Raw genomic sequence first — 24,497 nt, 5'->3', positions numbered from 1 at the left:
AGAACATGCAGTCTTCATTTTCAATAGCAGTCTTTTTGTGCTTTTAATATTAACAGTCCATATAACAGTTTGGTTTGTTGTACAATCCTGCTTTTGATTTATTAGTCCAAATTCCATGACATTCCTGGGTATAGTGCAAATGTTATTTTTAAAACTGGATTCTCAGATTCTGTCCATACTTTCCACATTGCGGAAATCAAAGGACCCTAGACACATGCTGCCTTAGAATGTATCCAAATGATCTTATAAATCATGTTACGTGCATGCCCATGATGCCTTAAAATGCTGCCTACGTAGTTTTTTGAAAAGCTGTTGTGTCTTTTTATAGGCCTGCGCAGGTGGTATATGCGTATGTGGCCCAGAAAGTGTTAAAAAAATAAAAATAAATAAATACCTGAGAGTTAGGTAAATATTGATGTCGAATGTAAACGATTTATAATATACGGACAGTGGATTAAAACAGGATCTAGACTTTAACCAGAAAGCGAGGAGTCATTTGTTAAATGTGATTTTGAGGAAGGAAGCAGCTTGCGGATCAGATGAGCCGAGGGACGATTTGGCTCAGTGACAGATGGGAAACATTAGGGCTCCTCTAATCCTTTCAACATTGACACCAGAGTGTGAGAGAGGTAACTCACACCCACAGCGCCTGAAACCAATGCACAGGGTAGAAGACCTTACGCAGAATATCTCTTAAAGCTACTGAAGGAGAAGAACTGATGCATGGGTCAATGACCTGCTCTGTTTGAATAGAGAGCATTCAGTGCAGCTAAATACACACTCTGTAGGAAGAGTTAATGCAATTCCATCAAAGGGTCAAAGTTTGGTGGTTAGCATGACCCCGTTAGCACCTTCTGGTAGATGTTGTAACTGCACCATAAGGTGGGCCAAAAGCAATGTCTTCATTATTCAAAAGTTAATGTTGTTTTTTTATTTTATTTTTTTATTATTATTATTATTATTTTGCAAGCAGTTAATAATTTGTCACTAAATCTTATAGCAGATCACACACCAGTGCCTGACCCTTTTTGGGGGTCTGTTGATTGCATGAGATTGTGTTTTTTTTTTTTAAGCCATATTTTTCCTTATTTGCTGCCTATAATGATGCAGAACAGAAGTGACCTATCGGTAAGCCCCTCCCCTAGAATGCAGATGAGCCAATGGCAGTCGAGTATCAGTTGCACAGGGAACGGGACTCGAACAATTGTAGGTTTCAGCGCCAAAGAGAAACATTGGAAGATCTGAAGCTTGCACCGTTTCTTTATGAGGGTTTATGCTTCAAAAATGAATAAACAATGTGCCTGTGGTACTTGTAACTAGGGCTGGGCGATATACAAAAAAAAATGATATCTCGATATTGTCAAATTTTTTACGATATTCGATATATATCTCGATATGTTTGCATTTAAATAATAAAAAATAAAACATGATTTTCTTTTGCCCATAAAAAAAACAAAAAAACATTTAGATTAAACAGCTAATTTAAGCAGTTAAAAAATCTAGACCAAGAGATCACTTACTGCTTTTTATTAATGAATACATGTAGGCCTATATGTAACTGAAGCAGTGCAAATTAAGTAACAGTTACAGAAAGTGCATTCTGTCAACTTTTTAGTGCATGCAATTCACAATTTAAATTATGCAACTGGGATAAGTATTTTATTTTAATTTTTTAACAAGTTTTTAAGCTAAGAACACAAGTCTGTCAACTGTCTGTGGTTTTAAGAGAAGCTCTGTGGCATGAAACTATGTTCCTACTGACACTAAAAACCCTCTTAGATGGGGAGCTAGTTGCTGAAGCACATAGCTATTTCTTATATATAAATATATATAAATGAATACCAAAGACTTTTGCATTTTCTCTGTCTATATTATGGAAACTGGTAAACATATCAGTGAAATTCCCCAATAGTAATTCCAAATGACCATAGCCTGTTTCTCTATTCAAACATCAGCGGTCGAGTAAGTGCATTTATTTTGCGATCACAAATGCAAACAATACAGTTGAGATCTCACGACAGAACACAGACCGGCTGAACAACGCTTTCATTAAATCGCTCAATTCCAGCTTGTTAGTGTTTTCAGATTATCGTCGGTGGCTCTTCCGCAATGAGGAGTGAGCACGTGCGCATGGTTGCCAGATTGTTTAAAATAAGCAAACACCGGGAAGAAAATGTATCCTTGTAACAGTGGAGCTCTGATTGGGAGATTTAAACTTTTGTTATCTGGCAACCGCTATCATTACAGCTCTCGTAGTAGAGGGGCGTAGAGCAGTCAGCAGTTACAGGTTCCTTTTTTGGACATTCGGCGCGTTGTTTTGGGAAAGTATGCTTGAATTTGAAATATTCGATATTCCCGATATATTCAAATTGTACATCGTCGTCAAAATTATTCCGATAGTATCGCTAATATTCGATATATCGCCCAGCCCTACTTGTAACAGTGATTCCAGGTATCCAGAGAACATGGGCAATATAATTTATTTTATTTTATTTCCTAAACCCAAACAAAAAAGAGACAAAAGACAAAAGTTACAATTTTCATCTGCTCAGGCAGAAATGATAATGTCATCTTGTGCTTTAGCAAGGTATCTCTGACTAAAACTAGCTAACGTTAAAGTCCATACAAACCTAAATAGCCGACTGTTCTCACGTCTTGTACAGTATAGGGGAAAACACATAATAAATGCAGGTCTAAATTTCACTGTCTCTTCATATTAAACTGGTTAAATGAATGTTAAATTTATTTGATTGTACCCTGTGATACATGAACAGTGTTGATCTGGGATGTTGTTATCTACGATCGTGACAACTGTAACATTAGGCTTCTCCTGCTTGCATTGTGATGTGAAAATCCTCCCTTCCAAATTAATACCCACAATATTTATTACAAAATGTTTTAGATATCCCTCCATTACATATTTAAAGTCCCACTTGAATGGTGGTCCTTCTGTGTCCAAAATTTATCAAAAAGATAGGAACAAGGTTTTCGAACTGACAGCTGTCATTGTAAGACAGTTAGCAACAGTAACTAAGAAGGGCGGGGCTTACTAATAGGTCAATTGTCACTAATAAAGGGTTTGTGACACTGCACGTTCCTGTGATGCCATCAGCCAATCAGCCATAGGACATCATATTCCTGTGGTGTTTAAATTGCAAATATGTACTCTGTTTGATACCTCATATTCAACTGAAGGAAATGAACGGTTATGTTAATGGAAAGTATCTCCAGGTATTATAGACCTTCTTGATTACTACCTAAAGAGGAAGCCCTTAATATGATCAGCCGCATTAGCTTCTGGACTGACCAGGGCTGCATTTGAATTCTGTCATTTATCATCTGCCATGCTTATTTTTTTACAGTCGCGTGTTCATTCATTCTTGGAACATGAAGCTTGAAGATTATCTTTCCGGTGAGGATGCAAGTCATTTAGATTAAGAGTAATCTGATTGCATAGTAGGTACAAATTATAGCATAAAGGGCCACACAAGTAGGGTAACAGCCGGCCTTTGTAAGCCCCATCTCTTAGATGATTGGTCAGCGATGGATTACTAACTCGGAGATAATTATGCGGGTAAATCCCAAATCCTGAATACACAGCAGCAGTATGGACAAACATGGCTTTTTTTGTGTGCTGTTATGATATTGAAAATACTCCCAGGCTTTCTCTTCCTCTCCCTTTGTGTGGATGGTAAATTTGTTATGACTGCTAATTCTTTCAGTACACAAATATGAATGCTTTTGAACTATAATTCATCCTATAATTAAATGCCTTATGACCCCCTGGTAAAATACCATGAAAACAAAAGTTGAGGGGATTTTGCCTTGTGTTATCTGTTAACCGAGATGGATCTACTTGCCTGCCTACTAATTAATATATCTGCAATGTTAGTAATTGTTTTCTTTTTTCCCATTTTGTCCCCTTCAGATTTCTCTTTTGTTTGATTTTTCCAATATAGTGTGATCAAGTCGTTGTTCTTTTCTAGACAAACTTTAAATAATATTTTTTTGTTAATTATTGTCTACCTACCTCTGGGCTCTTTACATTGCAGCAATTTAAATCCACCTTGTCCTGTCTTTGGACCCTTTTTAATAATTCATCTGTCATCTTGGTTTACGGCATGTATAGTCAGGCCAGGTTCATTAAGATGTACCAAAGCAAGGTGAATCGAACCTGAAAACCTTCTCTCCTTCAGAAAAATGCCTGCTTTAAAGGTCAGCCAGACCCAGAAAATTTCCACCTCTAGCCAAAGTATCTGTCAGGCATGGTGTCTTAGAACACTGTGTTATCTGTGTGTGTCAGGGTTCAAACACTTTTCTGTGACCATTCTATTTGTTAATGTTATTATGAAAGACATTTAAAATGTTCAAAATCTGACTGATTTCACATGCTATGGTCCATTTATGCTTTTTTTTCCTTCTCTGTCATAGCAACAAATTAATTATTTTGAAGCAGAATTATATAACAATATATAATAATAACATATTTAATAATATTAATTTCCATTACTTCTAATTATTATTATTTTTATTTTTTTTTCATGACTTTTCTAGACCTGAAAAACTATAAAAACGTGTGCTTGTGCATCTTTCCTCCTCGCTTTACCCCCCAGCTCTCCAACCCCAGTGACAGGAAGTGTTACCGCTGCGAGGAACGTCTCCTTAGGTGCTTTCAAATAGAGGGGGTTTTCTTCACGTTGAAGGGCAAAAGGAGACGTTTTCTTCTCCTTTTGGCTCAGTGAGAGAGCTGACAGCCTGGTTCTGTCAGGCAATGAACTGTCAGGTAGAGTCTTTTCTCGGTTTTCTTGCTTATAGAGTGTATTTTGCTCTTATTCATCAGTAATGGCATCACGTTGTTCTCCTGTCTAAGCAGCCTGTGAGCTTCTGGGCTAAATACAATGACTTTGACCTGTGTCAGGCTCTTTGGCAGAGCAGCGACACTACTATACTCTAATGTGTGACCAAATAAACATGCGTAAACTATTAGCATATGTTATTTTCTTTTTCATTACAAGTGCTTGCAAGGCCTTTAATGAGCGTTCACACTTACTGAGAGCAAAGCAACTTGGAATCATTGATTTTCAATGAGAATTGGACAGGGGTGCAAAGAGTATCTGAAAACCATAATCGAGTAAAAGTACAGATACCTTAAAGTGAAAATTATTCCATTACAAGTTACAAGTCACCAATTCCAAAACAACTAGTAAAAGTCTTAGAGTATCTGAGTTTAACAGTACTTAAGTATTTTGCTAAATATAGGCTCAAAGTTGCACTAGTCAAAGAGGCATGGAATTGAAAAATAAGAGTTGATTTGTGCATGAGGAGAACAATCACTTTTTTTTTTTATAAAACCAAAATAAAACGGAACACCTCAAAATTGAAAAAAAAAAAAAGAATTCCTTTAAAAAAATCATCTTCAGTATAATGGATAAATAAAATAATGTTACGTAAAATAAGAAAGTAAAAGCCTTCTTGCACTGGATGTGCTCGTTTCAGCCTCATAAGCCCCTTTCACACTGCACGTCGGACCCAGCAAATTGCCGGAACATTGCCAGGTCGCCTTCTGTGTGATAGCAAACAAGTCCCGGGATTGATTCAGGGACTGATCCCGGGTCGGGGACCTAGTAACATTGCCGGGTTCAGTCCTGGAACGAGCGATGTGTGAACAAAAGCCAGATCTAATGCCATGTTGTAGTGATAACGCACATTATTGCGTGACTCTTTTACCAGGTGTTTTGAAGGCAGATCAACGTTCGCAACGAAAACATTTGCAAACTGTAAAGAAGCAGAGATCAGTTAGTTCCTCACTTTACGCGCTGAAGCTGAGATCGTTCGCTAGCTTCAGTAAAAGTATAACGTGCCTAGTGATGTGTCGTTCGTGAATGAATCATTCTTTTTGAACGAATCTTTTAGGTGAACGAATCATTCTCGTTCACGTAAGCCACTGACTCATTTTTCTCGTTCACTGAAGTTCCTCCCTCCACAGCAGCGCGGCGCAATTATCAGCGCATGCGCAGCTCAGTGCTCTGTGTAGCTTTGTGATCCGTTTCATTCAGTCAAAGAGTTACTCAACCTCGAGCCAAAAGCCTTCGAGTATGACATGTGACAGAGCATTTGATTTGTTGAATGAAGTGAACGAATACGCCCTTCACTGATCGAGTTTCATATGAGTCTGAACAAGATCTAGAGATATCGTTTGTGAACGAAATGACTGAACTGGTACCCATGTCATTCGTAAATGAGTTGAATGATTTAGTACATCTCGTTCGTGAATGAAATGACTGAACTGGTACACATGTCGTTCGCGAACGAGTGGAATGAACTGACACGTGTCGTTCGTGAATGAAATGACTGAACTGGTACACATGTCGTTCGCGAACGAGTCGAATGAACTGACACATGTCTTTCGTGAACGAAATGACTGAACTGGTACCCATGTCTTTCGTGAACGAAATGACTGAACTGGTACCCATGTCTTTCGTGAACGAAATGACTGAACTGGTACCCATGTCGTTCGTGAACGAGTTGAATGATTTAGTACATCTTGTTCGTGAATGAAATGACTGAACTGGTACACATGTCGTTCGTGAACGAGTTGAATGAACGGATACATGTCATTCGTGAATGAAATGAACTGGTTCGTAGCTTATCTCGTTCGTTAGCGAAATGAATGAGAGTAAACCGAGTCAGTCGGCCATTTAGCATGACAATCTCGCAAAATGCAAAGCGCAGTTATAGGTACTATGCACATATGCTTGTTTTCATATTTAGCATACAGAACGTAACTACACGTTTAATCCCCGGTTTATGAATGTGAATATATAATATACAAACTGTCTGACTAAACAATTAAAATGCTAATTATGCTATAAAACCTTGTGCTTTGTTCATCTGAACAACTTAATTAGACTTTATATATTGAATGCGATTGTGCACACATTTTATTAAAGCCAAATCAGTTTTTGTAACAAGTGAATACGTTCGTTGACTTAAGACATAACACACAAGACACTGTTTTTGGCCACCTGCTGGCATATTTTGTGTAATACGAAGAAATGATCACTGAACGAATCAGTGAACGATTCTGAACAAATCATTTTGGTGAAGGAACTGAAAATGAACGAATCTCTTGAAAGAATGATAATTTCCACCACTAAACGTGCCTAACGTTTTCGACTCATACATTACACGTCATGCCCTGATATCACGTGTCTTTACGGGACCTTTACGGGTTGTGTGTGAAAGCACGCACATATACAGAGTAATCGCTGGCATTGTGAAAGTGCAAAATCTAGCGACCCGGGAACAATTGCCAGGACACATTACCCGTGTATTTGCCGGAGTCGCATTGTGAAAGGGGCTATAGCAACTACTTGCTAAGGAGCTCGCATTTTCTTAAAGTAGACTTGTTGACAAGTTTGGATAAGTAAGAGCAAAACGCTCAAGATAAAGTACTTTCAGTGCCCTGTAGTTGGCGATATCACTTATTTTGTAGCAGAAATAAACCATTGCAGAAAAAGCTGGGTGCCATGCAAAATATAGTCTCCGCCTCAGACATCATGCCCATGGACCGCTGGCTGGAAGTCTGATGCATATGGCACACAAAAATGTAAACACTTCGGGAGTCATCTGATTTATTGAATTTTGCAGGATTTCAGGGAGGCTTGCATCTTGCGTTCTTTAACGTTCCGCCTGGAAACAAATATGCCGTTACTTCAAACCCCCTCATGTTAGGAGAAAGCCGTCATGTTTAAAACTGTGACAATAAGTGCTAATCAGGATCAACTAAACAATGGATTTTCAAAAGTATATGAAAAATGTAAAGTTCACAGCATAGAATCTTTTAAATACTTCCAAGAGTTTTACACCAGTTCTGTTATTCTGGGGACATTTCCACGCCCCTAAACATGACGCGGCACAAATCAAATCATGCACTCTATTCATTCAACTGAAATTGTTGGAATAATTTTTTTTTTGACAAAGTAATGGTACTTTTGACATCTTTAGCACAGATAGGAGGGTAAAAACCTGTGTGAATGGGCAAGTAGTTGATTCTCCTGCACAAAGCAAGACACATACTGTCATGACAATGGCATGATGTATTCATGGAAATGTCACTGGAAAACGTAACCTTTTTTTCTGCCTTGCAAGCACTGTCATTTCCCTCATCAAATAGAAATCTAGCCTCTGTAATACAGCACAGCTTTCAACAAGTGTTTCTTCTCAGTCGGCTTGTATACAGTTGCATTTTCGTCATCACCTTCTGCTCTAAATAGCTCAGCAATATTGACATTCATAAGCAGTCAACGGACAGCTTTCTGTAATGGTACACTCCAACTATTTGCATGATGCTGATGCCGTAAGGACTTTAAGGGTGGAAATGTTTGTACTGCTTTGCTCTGGTTTCAAGGTCTGAGGCGTGGTTGTTTTGTTGCACTGGTGCTGGATGGGGAATCAAGTTTCAAGGGATTATAGCATCTTGATCCCCATCTAGACTGGTAATGATCTTAAGGGAAATTCATACAGGATGCAGTCTTGCATTAAAGCAGATGCAGTGTTTTTATTCCCATACTGTACGTCACATATATCTTATAACTCATACTGTATATATATATTGTATATATGAAGCAGACTTATTCTTATGGTGAAATGTGATAAGTCACATGGTATTTACAGCACACAGATTGGTTATATATAGACTCACACACTCATTCAAAAGATTTTAGTCGGTAAGAATTTTTTAAAAGGAGTTTTTCATATTACAGTGAAAACATTAATATTGCTAAATATTATACTAATGTTAAACAACTGTTTTCTATTGTACTATATTTTAAAATATAATTTATTCCAGTTATGGAAAAGCAGCAATTACTCCAGTCTTTAGGACAGTATACTAATTTGCTGCTCGAGAAACGTATTTCTTCTTAACTCTAATACTGAAAAGAGTTGTGGTTTTTAATAAATATAATTTTTTTTTTAATTAATATTCATTTATTTATTTTCCATATAGGGATGTTGTAGGCTAGTTCAGTCTGTCAGAGGTCAACATGTTCATTCTCTGTGTACAGCAAGCAATAACTCTTGGAATTGAAGTCGGTTCTGTGTGGGTTTGTGAATGCAGCTACTGTGTGAGGAGAGCTGGCACACGGTGAGGTCTGAATAGAAAGCTGGACATGAGGTTTGGTCTGACAAACTAAAACTGTTTAAATTTTTTAAAGCACAAATATATACCTTTAAAGTATTACTTTGCACTATTTAGGATTTAAATATAATACAAAGATGTACCTTTTTTACCTTTAAGTACCACTGAAGTGAGAGCTAGTGTTGTCACGATACCAAAATTATTGTTTCGATACCGATACCAAGTCAAGAATTGCGATTTCTTTTTACTTTTTCGATACTTTTCCTGAAAAGGGAAAATACACTCTCAAATATCATTGCTGTGCTTTATTTTAGAACGGGGACAACATTCTAATCATATAACACACTCATAAATGAACATATGAACAGCAGATATATTAAACATTTGAACAAAATTCATGAAATTTCATGAAATTATTTGGCCCCAGCCCGCAAATAAAGTAAAATTTCTTTACCCACTCCGACCCCCGCATCGAGGACATCATGGAAGATACGTTGCTACTTAGACCTTCGTATTGTAACCTTAACAAAGAACCTAAATTGCACTAGTGATGGTTCGTCCGTGAATGAATCTTTTAGGTGAACGAATCATTCTCGTTCAGGTAATCCACTGACTCATTTCTCGTTCACTGAAGTTCCTCCCTCCACAGCAGCGCATGCGCAGCTCGTGAACAGCTCTGTGAGCTGTTTCATCCATAGACTGGTTTCATCCTGTCAAAGAGTTACTCAAGATGTGACGGAGCATGTGATTTGTTGAATGTAGTGAACCATACGCCCTTCACTGAACGAGATCAAGAGATCTTCTCATTCGTGAACGAGTTCGAAGAACTGAACTGATACATCTCGTTTATGAACGAAATGAATGAGTATACAGGGTCAGTGAGCCAAGCATGTAAATCTCGATCAGCAATCAGCAGATACAAAGCGCAGTTATAGGAGCTTTGCAGATACACTCGTTGTCATATTTAGCACAGAACATAACTCCACGTTTAATCCCCGAAACTGTCTGACCATACAATAAAAATGTTAATTATGCAAGAAAACCTCATGCTTTCTTCATCTGAACAACTTATTTAAACTATTTAATGCGATCATGCACACATTTTAGTAAAGCCAAATCAGTTTAGTAAAGCCACTAATGCAGCCATCTCGCTGTAGTGCTTTTTTGCAGCTTGCGTGAGGAGAAGAAACACAGACGTTCATAGGGAGGCACTGGAAGCGTGCGTTGCACACACCAACATGAAATACGTCTCTTACAAATCTGGAACGCAGTCATTCTTTGAAGTATCGATACTAATAAATTTAGGAATCGTGACTTTTTTAATTTTCGAGAACCGCGATACTTTTGAAGTATCGGTGCACCGTGCAACACTAGTAAGAGCTTTGTTTTTTCTGAGCGTGTAATATTCTGTTTATTTTATTTTTAAATGATAAAAAAAAACTAAAATGAGTAGTTATTTTAGAAAACTACGAATTACCAAAAATACTGTTTTAAAAAAAATGCTCCAGGTTTAATACAAAATAAACTTTATTAACAGCATATGTTATTTGTGCTGTAAAGTTTTCTAAATCACCTCTTAATGGTGTCACTTGCATCTCTTTCTGGTATCCTTGGGCACATAATGGAGAAGTTACAAAGTTTAGCAGGTTGAGAGCAGCTTTTTTCCATAGACTTCCATTGCAATGTAAACACATTTTTTGTTTCTTTTGTATTTACAAACTGTGGGTTGAATCAAAATAATTTCTATTATAATCAAGAGAATTCATATTAAACCTGGAACGTTACTTTAATTTCAGAGTCCTTTAAACCAAATGTTGTCCTGAAATCAAGGTCATGAAATGGAATTGTTCAAATCCTGTGTTTTCTCATGAATTTCATTTGTACTTTCCATTGAACATCCTGAATGCATTTCTACCTCCTCTGGTTTGGAGAGACCGTCTAGCTGGTTTTGAGTCTAACCTCGCTCTGTTTCAAATGTTGAGAATGTCACACTTTCCCATTCAGGTTGCTCACTGAAAAAGTACCCACAAATGTTGTTGTTTTTCTTAGACGTGCCAGCTGAACCAGGAGAAGGGTTTACTCGAGTCAGGGACTATTTAAGAGCATTCCTCTCAGACATGACAAATGACAGGACATGGACCTCTAAGCCAGTAGCATCCTTTCCTCTTGTTTGCTCTCTCTCCTTTTGATTTTATTGCAAGAATCAGTCGCAAACGTTGTTGTTTTTTCAGGACATGCCAGCTAAAGCAGGAGAACGAAGTCCAAATTAGTCAACGCACCAGACACATTTTCAGACAGTCACAAAATGGGGAAAAAACCCAATTTCACCACTTTACCATCAAGCAGCTTGTCCCTGAGTTCCAGTATGTGACAGAGCCATGAAATACATACTTTGGACCTCGATGAAGTCACAGTTGAGTGAGTTCCACAGTAAGTCTGACGTGAGAGGGTGAGATTACATGAGAAAGGCATGTGTGACAGTTTTTCTAAGCGGGACATGAGCTTTGTTACTAAATTGGCAGCATGGTGCCCAAAGGCCTTCTGTGTGCTTCAGCCACTCAACTCACATTCAGGCATGGGGCTGGGAATGGAGGACCAATTTATATATATATATATATATATAAGAAATTCAGTATCCAAAATTATTTTCCTGAAATTCGTGTTTCTTTCTTTCTTTCTTTTTTCTTTCTTTCTTTCTTTCTTTCTTTCTTTCTTTCTTTCTTTCTTTCTTTCATCCCTCCTTCCCTCCCTCCCTCCCTTCCTCACACATTAAATGATCACTCATTTAATCATTTATTTAAGGATTTGTTTTAAGAAACCTGAGTTATCCTGGAATTAAACTTTTTTTGAATGAATGAAGGAGTCATTGAATCATTCATTCAGCCTATTCATTAAAAAAACAATAGTTAACCGGAGTAGATATAATTAGCTATAATTGTATTATAATAATTGTACAATTTAAAATAAAATTGTATTTTATTATAATTTAAAATGCTACTTATTTTCAGCAGATGTTATTCCAATCTTCAGGGTCACATTATCCTTCAGAAATCATTATAATATGCTGATTTGGCACTCAAGAAACATTTCTTATAACCGACGATTAATATTTTTTGTTGAAACCATGATTTTTTCAGAATTCTTTGATGAATAGAAAGTTCAAGAGATCAGGATTTATTTTAAAAGACAAATCTTTTACATGATACATTTCTTTACCATCAGTTTTGATGACAATTTCTTTAAAAAGTCAAATAAAATCTTCCTGACCCCAAATCCTCTACTGATCTTTCTCTCGCATATCCTCTTTTTTATTTCTGTCTCCTTCACTCTATTTTTCCATCTTTTCTTCGGTGCCCTCGTCACTCTCTCTGTCTCTTTCTTCTTCAGTTTGTCTCTCCATGGATCTCTTTGATAATGAGTGGTAAATACAGTCATGTCTCATCACTCTTATTTATAGTCTTTCTGAGAATGTGTGTGTCTGTGTGCTCGTGTGTGTTTGGAGTGTCCATGCTATTTGTATTTTTCTTCAGTGATATGTTGTCTGTTTTATAGGTCTGAAATACTGTTTTTAAGTTGAGGCAGACTGCTGATTTAAACATTTGTATGTGTTTTATGTACAAACTCACTGTTACAATATTTTGTTTGTTTGTTTGTATCTGACGGTTTACTTGAAATTATTCAATGACAGCAAAAACTGTTTTCAACAATTGAATAATAATAAGAAATGTTACCTGAGCACCAAATCAGAATATTAGACTGATTTCTGAAGACTGGAGTAATGATGCTGAAAAATCAGCTTTGCATCACTGGAATAAATTATAATTTGAAAATGTATTGAATTACAAAACTGTTATTTTAAATTGTAATAATATTTCACAATATTACTGTTTGTACTGTTTCTTTGAACATTAAAAAATAAATAAATGTGGTATTAGAATTGACTACTGGCATTAGAATTAACAACCTTCCACCCAATATACAGTATGAGGCAAATCATCAATATCCTGCTTTTATTACGGTTATGAAACACAACTCGAAATGTTCCTTTACTAATAGTATGTGCAAACACAGCTCACATTTCTTGTAGAAAAAAAAAAAATTCTGCTGCTCTTTCATAACACCATCTTTCATTACAGCACTTGGTGGAGAGAAAAAATCCAATATGTGGTGAATTATGACTTTTTGCAGAGTTCATGCTCTGTTTCCAATTTGGGAAGTTGAAAGTACCAGTACCCTTTTTAACCAAGTTAAAAATAAAAAGTACTAAAATTTCCAAAAGAACAAAGAAAAGCATCAGCGCTGTCTCTCATTACTTTTTGGGCAGAAACATCCAATATAAGAGGTGAATTATGAATGTTCTGCTTTACTGAGCTACTGCTGTGAAGCTGAGACCGATAATGTAACAGGAACTGTTCATTCCCTCATAGTTAGTTTCTGTGTGTGCTGAATCTGAGGTCACTCATCAGGAGCACAGGCTCTGTGTAACCGGCGGAGCAGGTGCAGTGATTCCATACTCCTTAGTAAGCAGTTTTACCTCTTGTATTTCCACACACCTCAGCATTGTGAAAAACCCCCATCAACACAACTACCTATCTGATGCTCCACTCAACTACGGTCTCTATGTCTGTTCTGTCCTCTTGACCACAACGTCAAAAGCATGCAGACATACATCTGTTAAGCTCACAGTCTTATCGGTGCAAGTATTTTCTAGGGCTGTGCAAAAAATCGAATGCGATTTTCATGCGCATCTCATCAGTAAAGATGCTCCTGTAATTAGAAGTATATCTCCAGCACGTGCGTTCAGATCAGGGTTGCCAGGATTTCACAACAAATCCTGCCCAGTTGCTTCTTAAAACTTAGTCCAAAACTAGCCCAATCGCGTTTCCAGGAGGTTCCCCGATAAAAATTGCTTGGAAGTTTAAATTTTTTGGAAGGCTTACCTCGGTAAAATTCGCATTTTAGGGGCTAAATATCACGTTATTGGTAGTGGGGTTGCTTCAAACCGCGGACATGAAAAACAATCGCAGACTTGGCAACACTGGTTCAGGTGGAGTGGCAGTTACTACACAGAGCCGTAGTCTACCGACAACTAACACAAAATAGTTTTGAAAAATTGACAAAGAATCGCCTGGGATTTTAACATCGATTTTGTGTAGATTGTCAGTGAATTACGGCTCGGTGTAGTAAATGCCAACTAGTATTTTCCATACAAAACTGCTTATATAGTGGATTGGCATAAATGGCTATATAATATCCAAATAAATAAATGTATTTATTTTTATTTATTTTATTTATTTAATATCCACATGCCTGGGTCAAAGGCACATTGAGGACATCTGTGAACAGCTTTGCCATTGAGACTCTCCAGTCCTCACCTGACACTTCTGTAAGCTGCTGACCCTCCATTAACAGACTGCTTACTGTCCAGATGTTACACATATGTGTGCCAAGCCCTCCCTCCGTGTCACAGACACACACGGAGTGGAACATTTTCACATTCATTTTCTTTTTCTGTGTTTCTGCTAAGAGCTTCCAGTGAAAGGCATTAGCATGGAATTAGGCTGCAGAAACACGTCTGCGGCCTTTCCATCTGTGAGATCTTTGCTGTGGGTTTCACAATGGACCATAAGTTTGAAATAGGCACAGGTGACCAGGTGCGACACAAGTGCCTCTCCATCTTTATGATCCCTGGTAGAGCTTTGAAGTAATTTCTTACATTTCTGATGTGCTTTCTAGCATTTACACTGTTTCCTAAATGCGCCCAGTATGAAAAGCTAAAAAAAAATGGTCTGTTCATACTGAAAGTTAAAATGCTGCGTAATGCAATACAGTCATAACCAATCAAATGTTATCTGATGTTTAATGAACAATCATTTGTATATGGTGGTATTAGTGGTAGAGTGGTATTTTTGACCATTGACATTTGCATTTAGCAATAGTGTGTCTGTTTGTATGTATGTATGTGTGTGTGTTTCCCTCTGTGCCTCTAATAGAAATTGACTAATTGTGTGTATGTATGTATGTATATATTTATATATTTCAGTTTTTTTTTAATTTATAAATCAATTAATTTTCACTTTAATTATTATAAATTGTTGAGCCATTTAAATTAAGGCAATGTTTTTTTGCCATCCAAATAGTTACACATTTATGTTTTTAAAATCATAAAACACATCTCAATCTGTCTGTAGTTTCTTAGTCTTAAATATGTTTTTAGACTTTTCAATTAGTGGTGAATATCATAATTAGCATTGATAAAAGCATAGTATTGCTCGTGTAGGGTTCAATTTATTTATTTTTTATTAGAAAAGTTTTGGCATTACTTTTTAAAGTTCCAGTGATGCATACATTGCAAAAATTCAGTGATTTAAGCATTCATTGAATAATGAATAAAACAAAAGCGTATTTCTATTGTTAATACATAGGATTAGGGTTTTTTTTTAATGTTGCACCATTACTTTTTAAGGTTCTAGTGACACAAATACATTTGCAAGGCTTTTTTAATAGGGAATTTCAATAGGATTAAATAATAAATTAAATACAAAAACCCTTCCCAGCAAAGACGGAGCGATTCTGTCTGTCTGTGGTCTCTAGATAAACAGTGATTTTTAGTTAATGTTGCTATTTTTATTCCACTCCCACAACCTGGCAAATAACTCAATATCTGGGTAAACCTGGTATTTAAGCCCAAACTATTATAGAAGCTAAGGGTGCCAAAGCATTAACATTTAACTTCTGTGGCTCTTAAATATTGCCTACAGTGTATTTATCAGTACCTGCCCACCCAAAGGTCACCCATTTAAGCTCTGTGCCAAGGGCCACAAACCATTTTACCTGAGACATGTTTAATGCTGATTCTTGATTCAATGTTTAAGCATAGAAATGCCTCTGTTTGGATGTTAGCATCTCTTCTCATAGTATAAACTAACTTTTCTTTCATGCTTCTCTTAGATCCTCTCTCTTTTCTGAGATAAGTATTTTCCCCATGTACATGAGTGCAGTGCAACAAAATAGTCACCATTATCATCAGCAAAGCTGTCTAGACTGGAAGCACCAATTCTGTCTTATCGTGTCACAACTTGGAGTGCCTTCACTTAATGAATATACTAGAATAGAAGATACTGCTCTGTATGAAATATATATAACCCATCTGAAAGCTAAAATGACGGATCGCTTCAGTGCTGCTTACGCAAAAAACAAAAAGAAAAAGATTTGATATAATATATAAAATACGTAAGCAACATCAAACGCCGAAGGGTGATGTTTTCCCAACTATCAGCAAGATTGCAAATGTGACATTGAATTTATACAACAGGAGTTCAATAAACAAGTCATTAATATTAACTGACTTACAATTTAGACACATTATTGACTGTTTTTACTCCATTTCGCTAACAGTGTTTTTGTTTTTGAATGATTCAACCATTTTTTTTACTAATTGTGTCAATGACTCATATATACTTTCACAGATGTTTTTAATTGCTTAATATTCTAGAGTTTAATGAAAAAAAAAAAAAAGTTGCAACATGCTTCAGAAACCCTCCAAGTTCCCCAGCTCCACCTGTATAGATCGACTACGTGGTGATTTTCTTTATAATATTTGTGGGGGTTATTTTATGTTATATGTGCAGAAGCAGTATTTCTTTACATGCTCACTGCAGCATGTCTGTGAATATATTAGCCGTAGCAAGTCTCTGTACTTGCTGTGATGCAGCAAAGCAGATCTATTCTGCCACGACCAAACACATTAGGCTACATCTAAGGGACTGTGCTCTTTTTTACTCTTCCTTTTCCTCCTTTTATGCGTTTTTGTTTTTTATTTATTCATTTTATTTTATTTCTGCGCATCAGGCGTCTCTCTCTGTTACTGTTTGCCTGACTGGATTGACCTGTTAGTATCTTATTAACTTCCTGTTGCCTGATCTCAGAATCTCACCATTGATTGCACATGACATGCCTGAGTGCACAGCTCTCCATCTTAAAACTGAGGGAGGAGAGCAGTTCAGGGTGGGAGCGTTTCAGCTGGCGGTCTCACATTTGCCCACAGGCATCCATCTGACATGACCACAGCTTGACACTTATCATATCTCATTTGTTTTAATGCAATAATCATCTGCCCTTTATGATCTACAGTATATCTCTGGAGTGAGAAAACGAGAGAAATAGAGAGAGTAATGTGTTGGAAAAGATTTGAGGGTACGAAGTGTGCAAGAACAGTTACGAAGAATGTGCAATGAAATGAACACTCTAATCAGTCAAATCTTAGCTAACATCACATTCAGCTTCCACATTTTGCATGCTAATATAATGTATTTTCATTGAATGTTCTCAGGCTATTTTTAACCTCTCAGTGTGTCTTATATTGTACCAAAATTTGCATTTGCTCTCCTGTTTGGCTTAATGCATAAGTGAAACAATTTCATGCAAAGGTGAGCTTTATCATAGAACAGTCAAGTGTTTACCTAAGAAAGCTTTCTCTCTGTTTTTCTCTGTGCTGGAGTGCTTTGTAGAAATGCATTATCGGGATCAAAACACTCTTTATTGTCGCTGTATGCATCAAATGCATTTTCCAAAAAGACCTTCAGAAAATCTCTGAGAAATGTTTGCACTTGTCACACAGTCGAACTGCTTCATAAATTTCAAATGGCCACTTTCATGGAGTCACTGCTTTCCACTGATCAGTCACATCGATAACATTTTAGAGTTCTTGTGCTGCTGCTTTGATCTGTGATCTGCTTCAAGATTACTGCATTTATGGCCTTTCTTATGTATAGCAAGGACATCAAGTTTAATAAGCAAATCATTATTTTCTAGCAATAAATTATGCATTGTTTTAAATGATAAATCCTACTAGTTCAGTTTCGTCTGTTGTGTGATTCAGTTCAGGTGATTCTAAAGATTCAAATAAGAGACTCACGTTTATTTTGTACAGGCATGTGACAAACCTTTTGACGCCAAATTAAAGATATAATATATAATTAGTATAGTATCACATACTATTTAAAAAAAGAAGTGTGCAGTATGTAAGTTTGCATCCCAATTGACACAGTATTGGAGATGACACTGGAGGAAAGTAGAGGACCCTGGCTGGTTGATTAGTTGACTGCTAAATGAACAGATGTGTCTGTGATGTGAACTGAGCATCACAGGCGACATACTTCCTCCAAACCCCAGGACACAAACCGCAAAACATATCTGGAATCCCTGTCATCAAAACCACTGCAGCTTCTCTCTCTTTTTTCTCACTGGCCTCATTTCCACCGCAAAAGTAGAGCAAAGCTTAAGTAATAGCATAGAGTTAGAGAAATAGATTCACGACATTGAAAGAAAGTGATTAACATCAGGGATTTCCACTTACAGTTTTTCTTTCTCTGAATACAGTAGATTCTTGAGAAGGTGCTAAGGAATGGAGGAGATCTGAATGGCCCAAGAGGCAGAGGATGGTAGTGGAAGTTTATCTGCAGGGATTAGAGTGTGCAGATGCCCACAGAGATTACTGAGACCCTGTCAGGAGGATTACTGGACAGAGACCCAAACATGGACTCCATGTGTACAGTCTTTATACTTTCATCCATGTCTGGGTCATTGCACCCTAAAATCAAAAGGAAGAAACAAGACATGCTATTTTGCTAAAAAAAAAAAAAAAAAAAAAAGATTCTGTATTGTGAAATGGTCATGTTAATTAAGCATATTTGCCCTGTAATACTGTAATATGAAAAAAAGCTAAACAGCACATTTATAATACCAAAGTTTTATATAGAGTATATTCAAGAAACTACAAAAAAATATTTTTAAATACTATTTAAATTGCATAGATAATATTTAATATACATTTAGTATTACTTAATATATAAAAGATGTATGTACTATATACAGTATACAATTTTGTATTACAATTTTATATATATATGTGTGTGTGTGTGTGTGTGTGTGTGTATGTGTATATATGTATGCATGTATGTGTATGTATATATATATATATATATATATATATATATATATCTTTTAATTTTTTATGTCTAAATTTTACCTTTAAATATTTAGATAATGTCATGAAAATGATGCAAAATGCATTATTATCTTTTTTAATTTTGGGGGGTGCCATGTAGACATGTTTTCAAAAGATTCACCTGGCTGAGCTTAGCAGCAATTTATCTCTTCACACACTCATGTACACACGCATACATGAGCACAGTGATGGACATTTCAATTGTATTCGCATATTTGCTCTCAAAGGTGCAGCTCACTCAAATGGTATCTTTATGCTCTTTTATCCTCTGTCATGCAGCCCAGGAAGCCTCCAGCCGTGGCATTAGTGCAGACTGGGTAGATATGCAGTTTTTGCAATTTTCAGATTAAAGAGATCACCGTTGCCCAGTGCAGCTATCCATTACGTGGCCATTCAATTGTAGGGCTTGAGAGGTCGTGGCTCAGGAGGGAGGTTTTATGCAATTTATTCAGTCTTACAGACCCCCAGACACACAATAGTGGTTTTAGCATCTGCTGCCACTGACAGGAATAAGCTCATCGTTGCTGCTTGTTTTCATGACTGTTTTCACATTGGCTGTGTAAGAACCATGGGCATGAGGTATGCAAGTCGGATCTCTTACCAAAGGCAACAGATTGGCACAGGAGGTCAGTCCGTAGCTCTGTGCCCGTTCCACAAGTTGGGAAGCTTGGCTTGAGCTTGTCGAGGGGAGGAGTCAGAGCTCAGGGAGATGAGAACATTCAGCCACCCGTGTAGCCCACACAAGCTCTCCAGACATCCGCACTCACGCACATTTTCAGTTCTCTACGTTGGTGGTTTAGGGATGTAAACTCTCCTCAACTTCGTTTTTAGAAAGCTCTGTGTGGGGTGATGCTGAACTCAGAAGGTGAGTGACCACCAATCCTGGTTTGAATTAAACACTTTTTGCTTTTCAACCCCTTGTCTCTTTGTTGTCCCGCAGGTATGAAGACTCCCTTGAGCCCCACCCAGCTGATAGAAAATGGACAGCTGTGCTTCGCCTTTCCAGCCTGCCTAGAGGTGAAGGAGCCCAGTGATGCCAACACAGACATGCAGCTCCAGCAGGAGAAGAAGAAGCTGCTCTACTCACTCTGCGATGTCTGCAACATCCAGCTGCACTCCGCTGCGCAGGCCCAGGTCCACTACAATGGAAAGTCTCACCTCAAGAGGGTCAAACAGTTGAATAATGGAGAGCTGCCCACGGCGAGCATCAGCTCGGCTCCGGCTCCTCTGCACTCTCTCAGCAGCAGCAGTCAAGGTAAGACCTCAGAACCCAGAGGAGAGAGAATCATGCAATGCTTTGAAATGACATGCTTTATTGTGCAGGCGTAAACCGCTCTGATGGTAATGTACACTGAGTTTGTGTTTGAATCAGAGGACCCGCCTTTTCATTTCATGTGGCATTTTTAAAGAGTAGTTCTTATTAAAGTCATAGTTCACACAGAAATGAATAATCTGTCATCATTTCCTTGCCCTCATGCCATTTCCAGATCCGTTTTACTTTTTTTAAAGAATATCCTGGTCAGTTTTTGGGCTGTCAAGCTCAATGACAAAAATACATCATGCAAAGAGCCAAGAAAGTAGTCCGTTTCTATGAATTCACTTTTATATCCGGTCTTCTAAAGTCATATGATTCATTTTGGTAAGTAATGTTATTCACTAACAACTGTCATGGCCTAATGGTTAGAGAGTCGGACTTGTAACCCAAAGGTTGCTGGTTTTAGTCTCTTGTCCAGCAGGGATTGTAGGTGGGGGGGGGGGGGGGGTGTACAGCGCTCTCTTCGACCCTCAATACCATGACTGAGATGAGACCCTTGAGCAAGGCACTGAACCCCCAACTGCTCCCCGGGCACCGCAGCAAAACTGGCTGCCCACTGCCCTGGGTGTGTGTTCATGGTGTGTGTGTGTTTTTTCATTAATCACTGCTGTGCGTGTGCACTTGGATGAGTTAAATGCAGAGCACGAATTCCGAGTATGGGTCACTGTACTGCATGTCACGTCCTTTTCCTGAAAAATTTGATTAAAACATTTTGTGTACTAACAACTTACTTCGACTTAATCTTTTTAATGAATCAGTTAATCAAGTTTCAATCAAGTGCCTACAACAGTGTAACACACTGACGTAACTACAATAGTATAATAAAAAAATAAAAACGAATGCTTGTAAAAACAGGTGGAGAGCTGGAGTTCCAACAGCACAAGTTTGCAATGCTGTTTGCCAGTTTTTTTTAGAAGTATGGTTTCGGGAAACACTGAATCGTTGTACTACTGTATGTTGGTAACAACAGAACTTGGAACCATAGTTGGCTAACAATGCTTTTAGGAAAAACATACCTTAATGATTTTTTCGTAAGTTTAGATCTCAAATTTGAACTCACTGACTAAATTATCTGGTCATTGAGGTTGCACTAACTGCTCACTGAATTTATCAGTGTATAATGTCTACGTTTTTACCTGTTTATCATAAAAAATATATATATTGTATGACTTCAGAAGACTGACAATATAGCGCACAAGTTGTGTTTTCAGTGGAACATTTATGATGTTTTAATTTAGCTGCCTCACTCTTTATTACTTTCACTGTAATGAAAACAGTGGCCAGGTTACTGTTTTTATTTTATGAAAAATAAAGTCCATACAGGTTTGGAACAACAATAAATGATGATGACAACCTTTCGTTTCTTAGTAAACCATTCCTTCGTTTCCCCTCCACCCCAAATGCAATCAACCATATTAGTTGCTTTTCTTAGGCCAAAGGGTCTTTTTTTTGTGGGGCTCAAACCCACAACTTTCCAGTTTCTGATCGTGAACCTTTGACACTACAAGAGACAAGACAATTTTACAAAAATTATATTCTAAATCTATAAAATATATTTCATGTAGACAATACCTGTAAATAATGCACAAAATATAATACAAATACTACTAAATACATTTTACTTATTTGTTATAATTGGATGTTTTAGATAAATCCTTTATAGGGATGAAGTCTTGTATTCATTGGGGAATTTTTGCCATGATATAGCAGAACCAGGCTTGTGCATCATCTTTGTAACCTCCTGGGTGTCTCTGACAAATAATGTCATTTTTTTTCACTGAAGTATGCTTCTGACATGGGCCTTCGAGGATAAAGTGCCTCTTTAACAGGCCTGTGGTTGTGCTGGCATGTTTTACTGGTGCAAATGGCAGCACCTTCACTTGACCAGTAAGTGACAATTTATCAGTGTGTTCACAGTCTGGTTGGTGGGTGGTACAAAGCTATTTGCACTGTCGAGACTAAAGATGAAGCTGTATTAATGGCTCATTCAGCATATGAGTAGGCTCCACATGCATGCCAGGTTACCCTTATATTTAAACACACACACTCTTGCTTTGCATGTTACCTGGGAAACTGTTTGGGTTGTCCTGGTGCAAGAGGGGCAGAGAGGAACTGTGAGAACTTGGTACTGGACTGGCAGATGGGACTGTGGCTTCCAGTGTAGTGTCAGAGTGGTGGTGACCCAACTTTCATTGGATTGCTGGAAAAGTAGCATACAGGCTACAGACATTAGACAGATGGTGTTGGAGTCCATGGGGAAACTTTTGCCTCTTTTCAAGGGGCAGCCAGAGCAAAATGGAATTTATTATTCAGTTTGAAGAGCGTATAGCACTGTTTGGTGTACTTTGTCAGAGTGAATTTCATGACTGTATGAATGCTGGTAAAATAATCAGTGTGCTTTCCCTTATGAAGAATAGATATGATTATTTCCCACCATGACATAACTCTACTATTAAACCCAAAAGATGTCACCATTTTTGGCCACATTCACAATATACAGTTTGGGGAGTGAAAAAATCTTCTAAATTCCCTAAATGATCATTCTGTTTGTCTACAGAAGTGTTCATTCTTGGACTTGTGATGGTTGCAGCTGTAAACTAGAAATGTGAATGTCAGTTTGATGTTAGCTATACATTTTACACAAGAAATTTGGAAATCTGCCCATATGTTATTTATATTGACATCTGAGTCACAATGTGAAGTTCTTGTGATTTGTTTATATCTGTATTGTTTCTTATATTATGAACTACCAATCAAAAGTTTTGAAATTCATTTAATTCTATTATTAAACAAGGAGGCATTAAATCAAAATCAAAAGTGGCATTAAAGATATGTGTAATGCTACAATAGATTTCTATTTCAAACAAATGCTGTTCTTATGAACTTTCTATTCATCATAGAATCCTGAAAAAAAAATGTAAATATCAAGACACATCTGTTTCTGTGAAAAAAATTTTTAATAATAATAATTCTAGTTACTTTGATAGCTCTAAGTATCCAAAATTATGACATAATTGCATTTGCAAGTAGTTGTTCAATTCAGTTCTGTACAGACTGTGCATATTTAATTTGCAGTTTCCACTCCTGTAAATAACCAAACTCAGTGTGAACAGAACAGGATTAAGCACTCAGTAGATGTGTGACAAGCAAATTCACTTTTTCCTGTAAAACATGATGTAAGTGAATATTTTGTGTGTCATCAAGTTTCCCACGTGTTTGTCAGGTTAAACGTTTGGCTGGTGTTGTGTACTGTACGTCAGCCCACATGCACATGTTGATGTGAGAATGTGAGATGTTTCATCTGCCCCGCACAGCTGCTGCTCCTGCAGGGATGTCTGGGAGGGAAAGCTCACGTGTTTTCATCTTTCTCTCTCTGTGGGAGAATCTCTGGTGCTCCATGGAGCTTCAATAAATGGCAGTAAGAGCTGCAGGGCCTGGTGCGTTTGAGCAGTCATCTGTAAACACCTCAACTGCCATTAAAATGAACAGGTTAGCTAGAGCCAAAGAAATTTAGTATTTTCACATTCACGTAATATTTTTTATTTTATTATTATTATTTTTTTTGCACTTTTATTTTATTTCCTTTTTTTTCTACCTGGAAAACCATTATTTTATATCATGATACACACTCAAAAATTTGTATATATATATTTATTATTATTACTATATATTAAAGCACAAAATATTTCTTCATTCTTATCACACACAAAATCATATAGAACATTGTGAATATTTTGAATTCTAGATTTATGTGAAATATTCTGTACTATAGTATAATATACTGCATATCTAAAGTATCTCAGATGCATCCAGGTCATGTTTCACCCTAAAGTTAAACTAATTTTAAATTAGTCTATCTTAGTCTAAAAAAAAAAAAATATGTATATATTTATTTATTTATTTATTTATATATCTGTATGGATTCTGTGTTTTTAAAATGAATTCTCATTGATGAATTCATTGAGTTTTTGTGTTTGTGATTGAGCCTGTTTGAGTTGGACAATGCCCCGCGCTGCAGGCGGTGTCAGTGG

At 37.1% G+C, this 24,497-nt stretch overlaps 1 protein-coding gene across 2 annotated transcripts in view; it reads left to right on the top strand.

Moving 5' to 3' along the window:
* The window catches only part of LOC132153152 (zinc finger protein 385B-like), a 129,004-nt gene that overhangs the window by 10,395 nt on the left and 94,112 nt on the right, over positions 1 to 24,497 (top strand). Inside the window, exons 1-2 of one of the 2 annotated variants that reach the window (XM_059562455.1) lie at positions 19,877 to 20,016; positions 20,092 to 20,406. In XM_059562455.1, coding sequence (XP_059418438.1) covers positions 20,001 to 20,016; positions 20,092 to 20,406 — 331 coding nt within the window. In that variant the 5' untranslated portion in view covers positions 19,877 to 20,000. Of the gene's footprint in view, positions 1 to 19,876; positions 20,017 to 20,091; positions 20,407 to 24,497 lie in introns of those variants that run through there. The other variant, XM_059562456.1, reaches the window with a different exon arrangement.

Source organism: Carassius carassius, chromosome 11 (assembly GCF_963082965.1).
Source record: "Carassius carassius chromosome 11, fCarCar2.1, whole genome shotgun sequence".
Taxonomy (NCBI): Eukaryota; Metazoa; Chordata; class Actinopteri; order Cypriniformes; family Cyprinidae; genus Carassius; species Carassius carassius.
The sequence above is the reverse complement of the archived record's forward strand: the minus strand, read 5'-3'. Positions and strand labels throughout refer to the sequence as shown.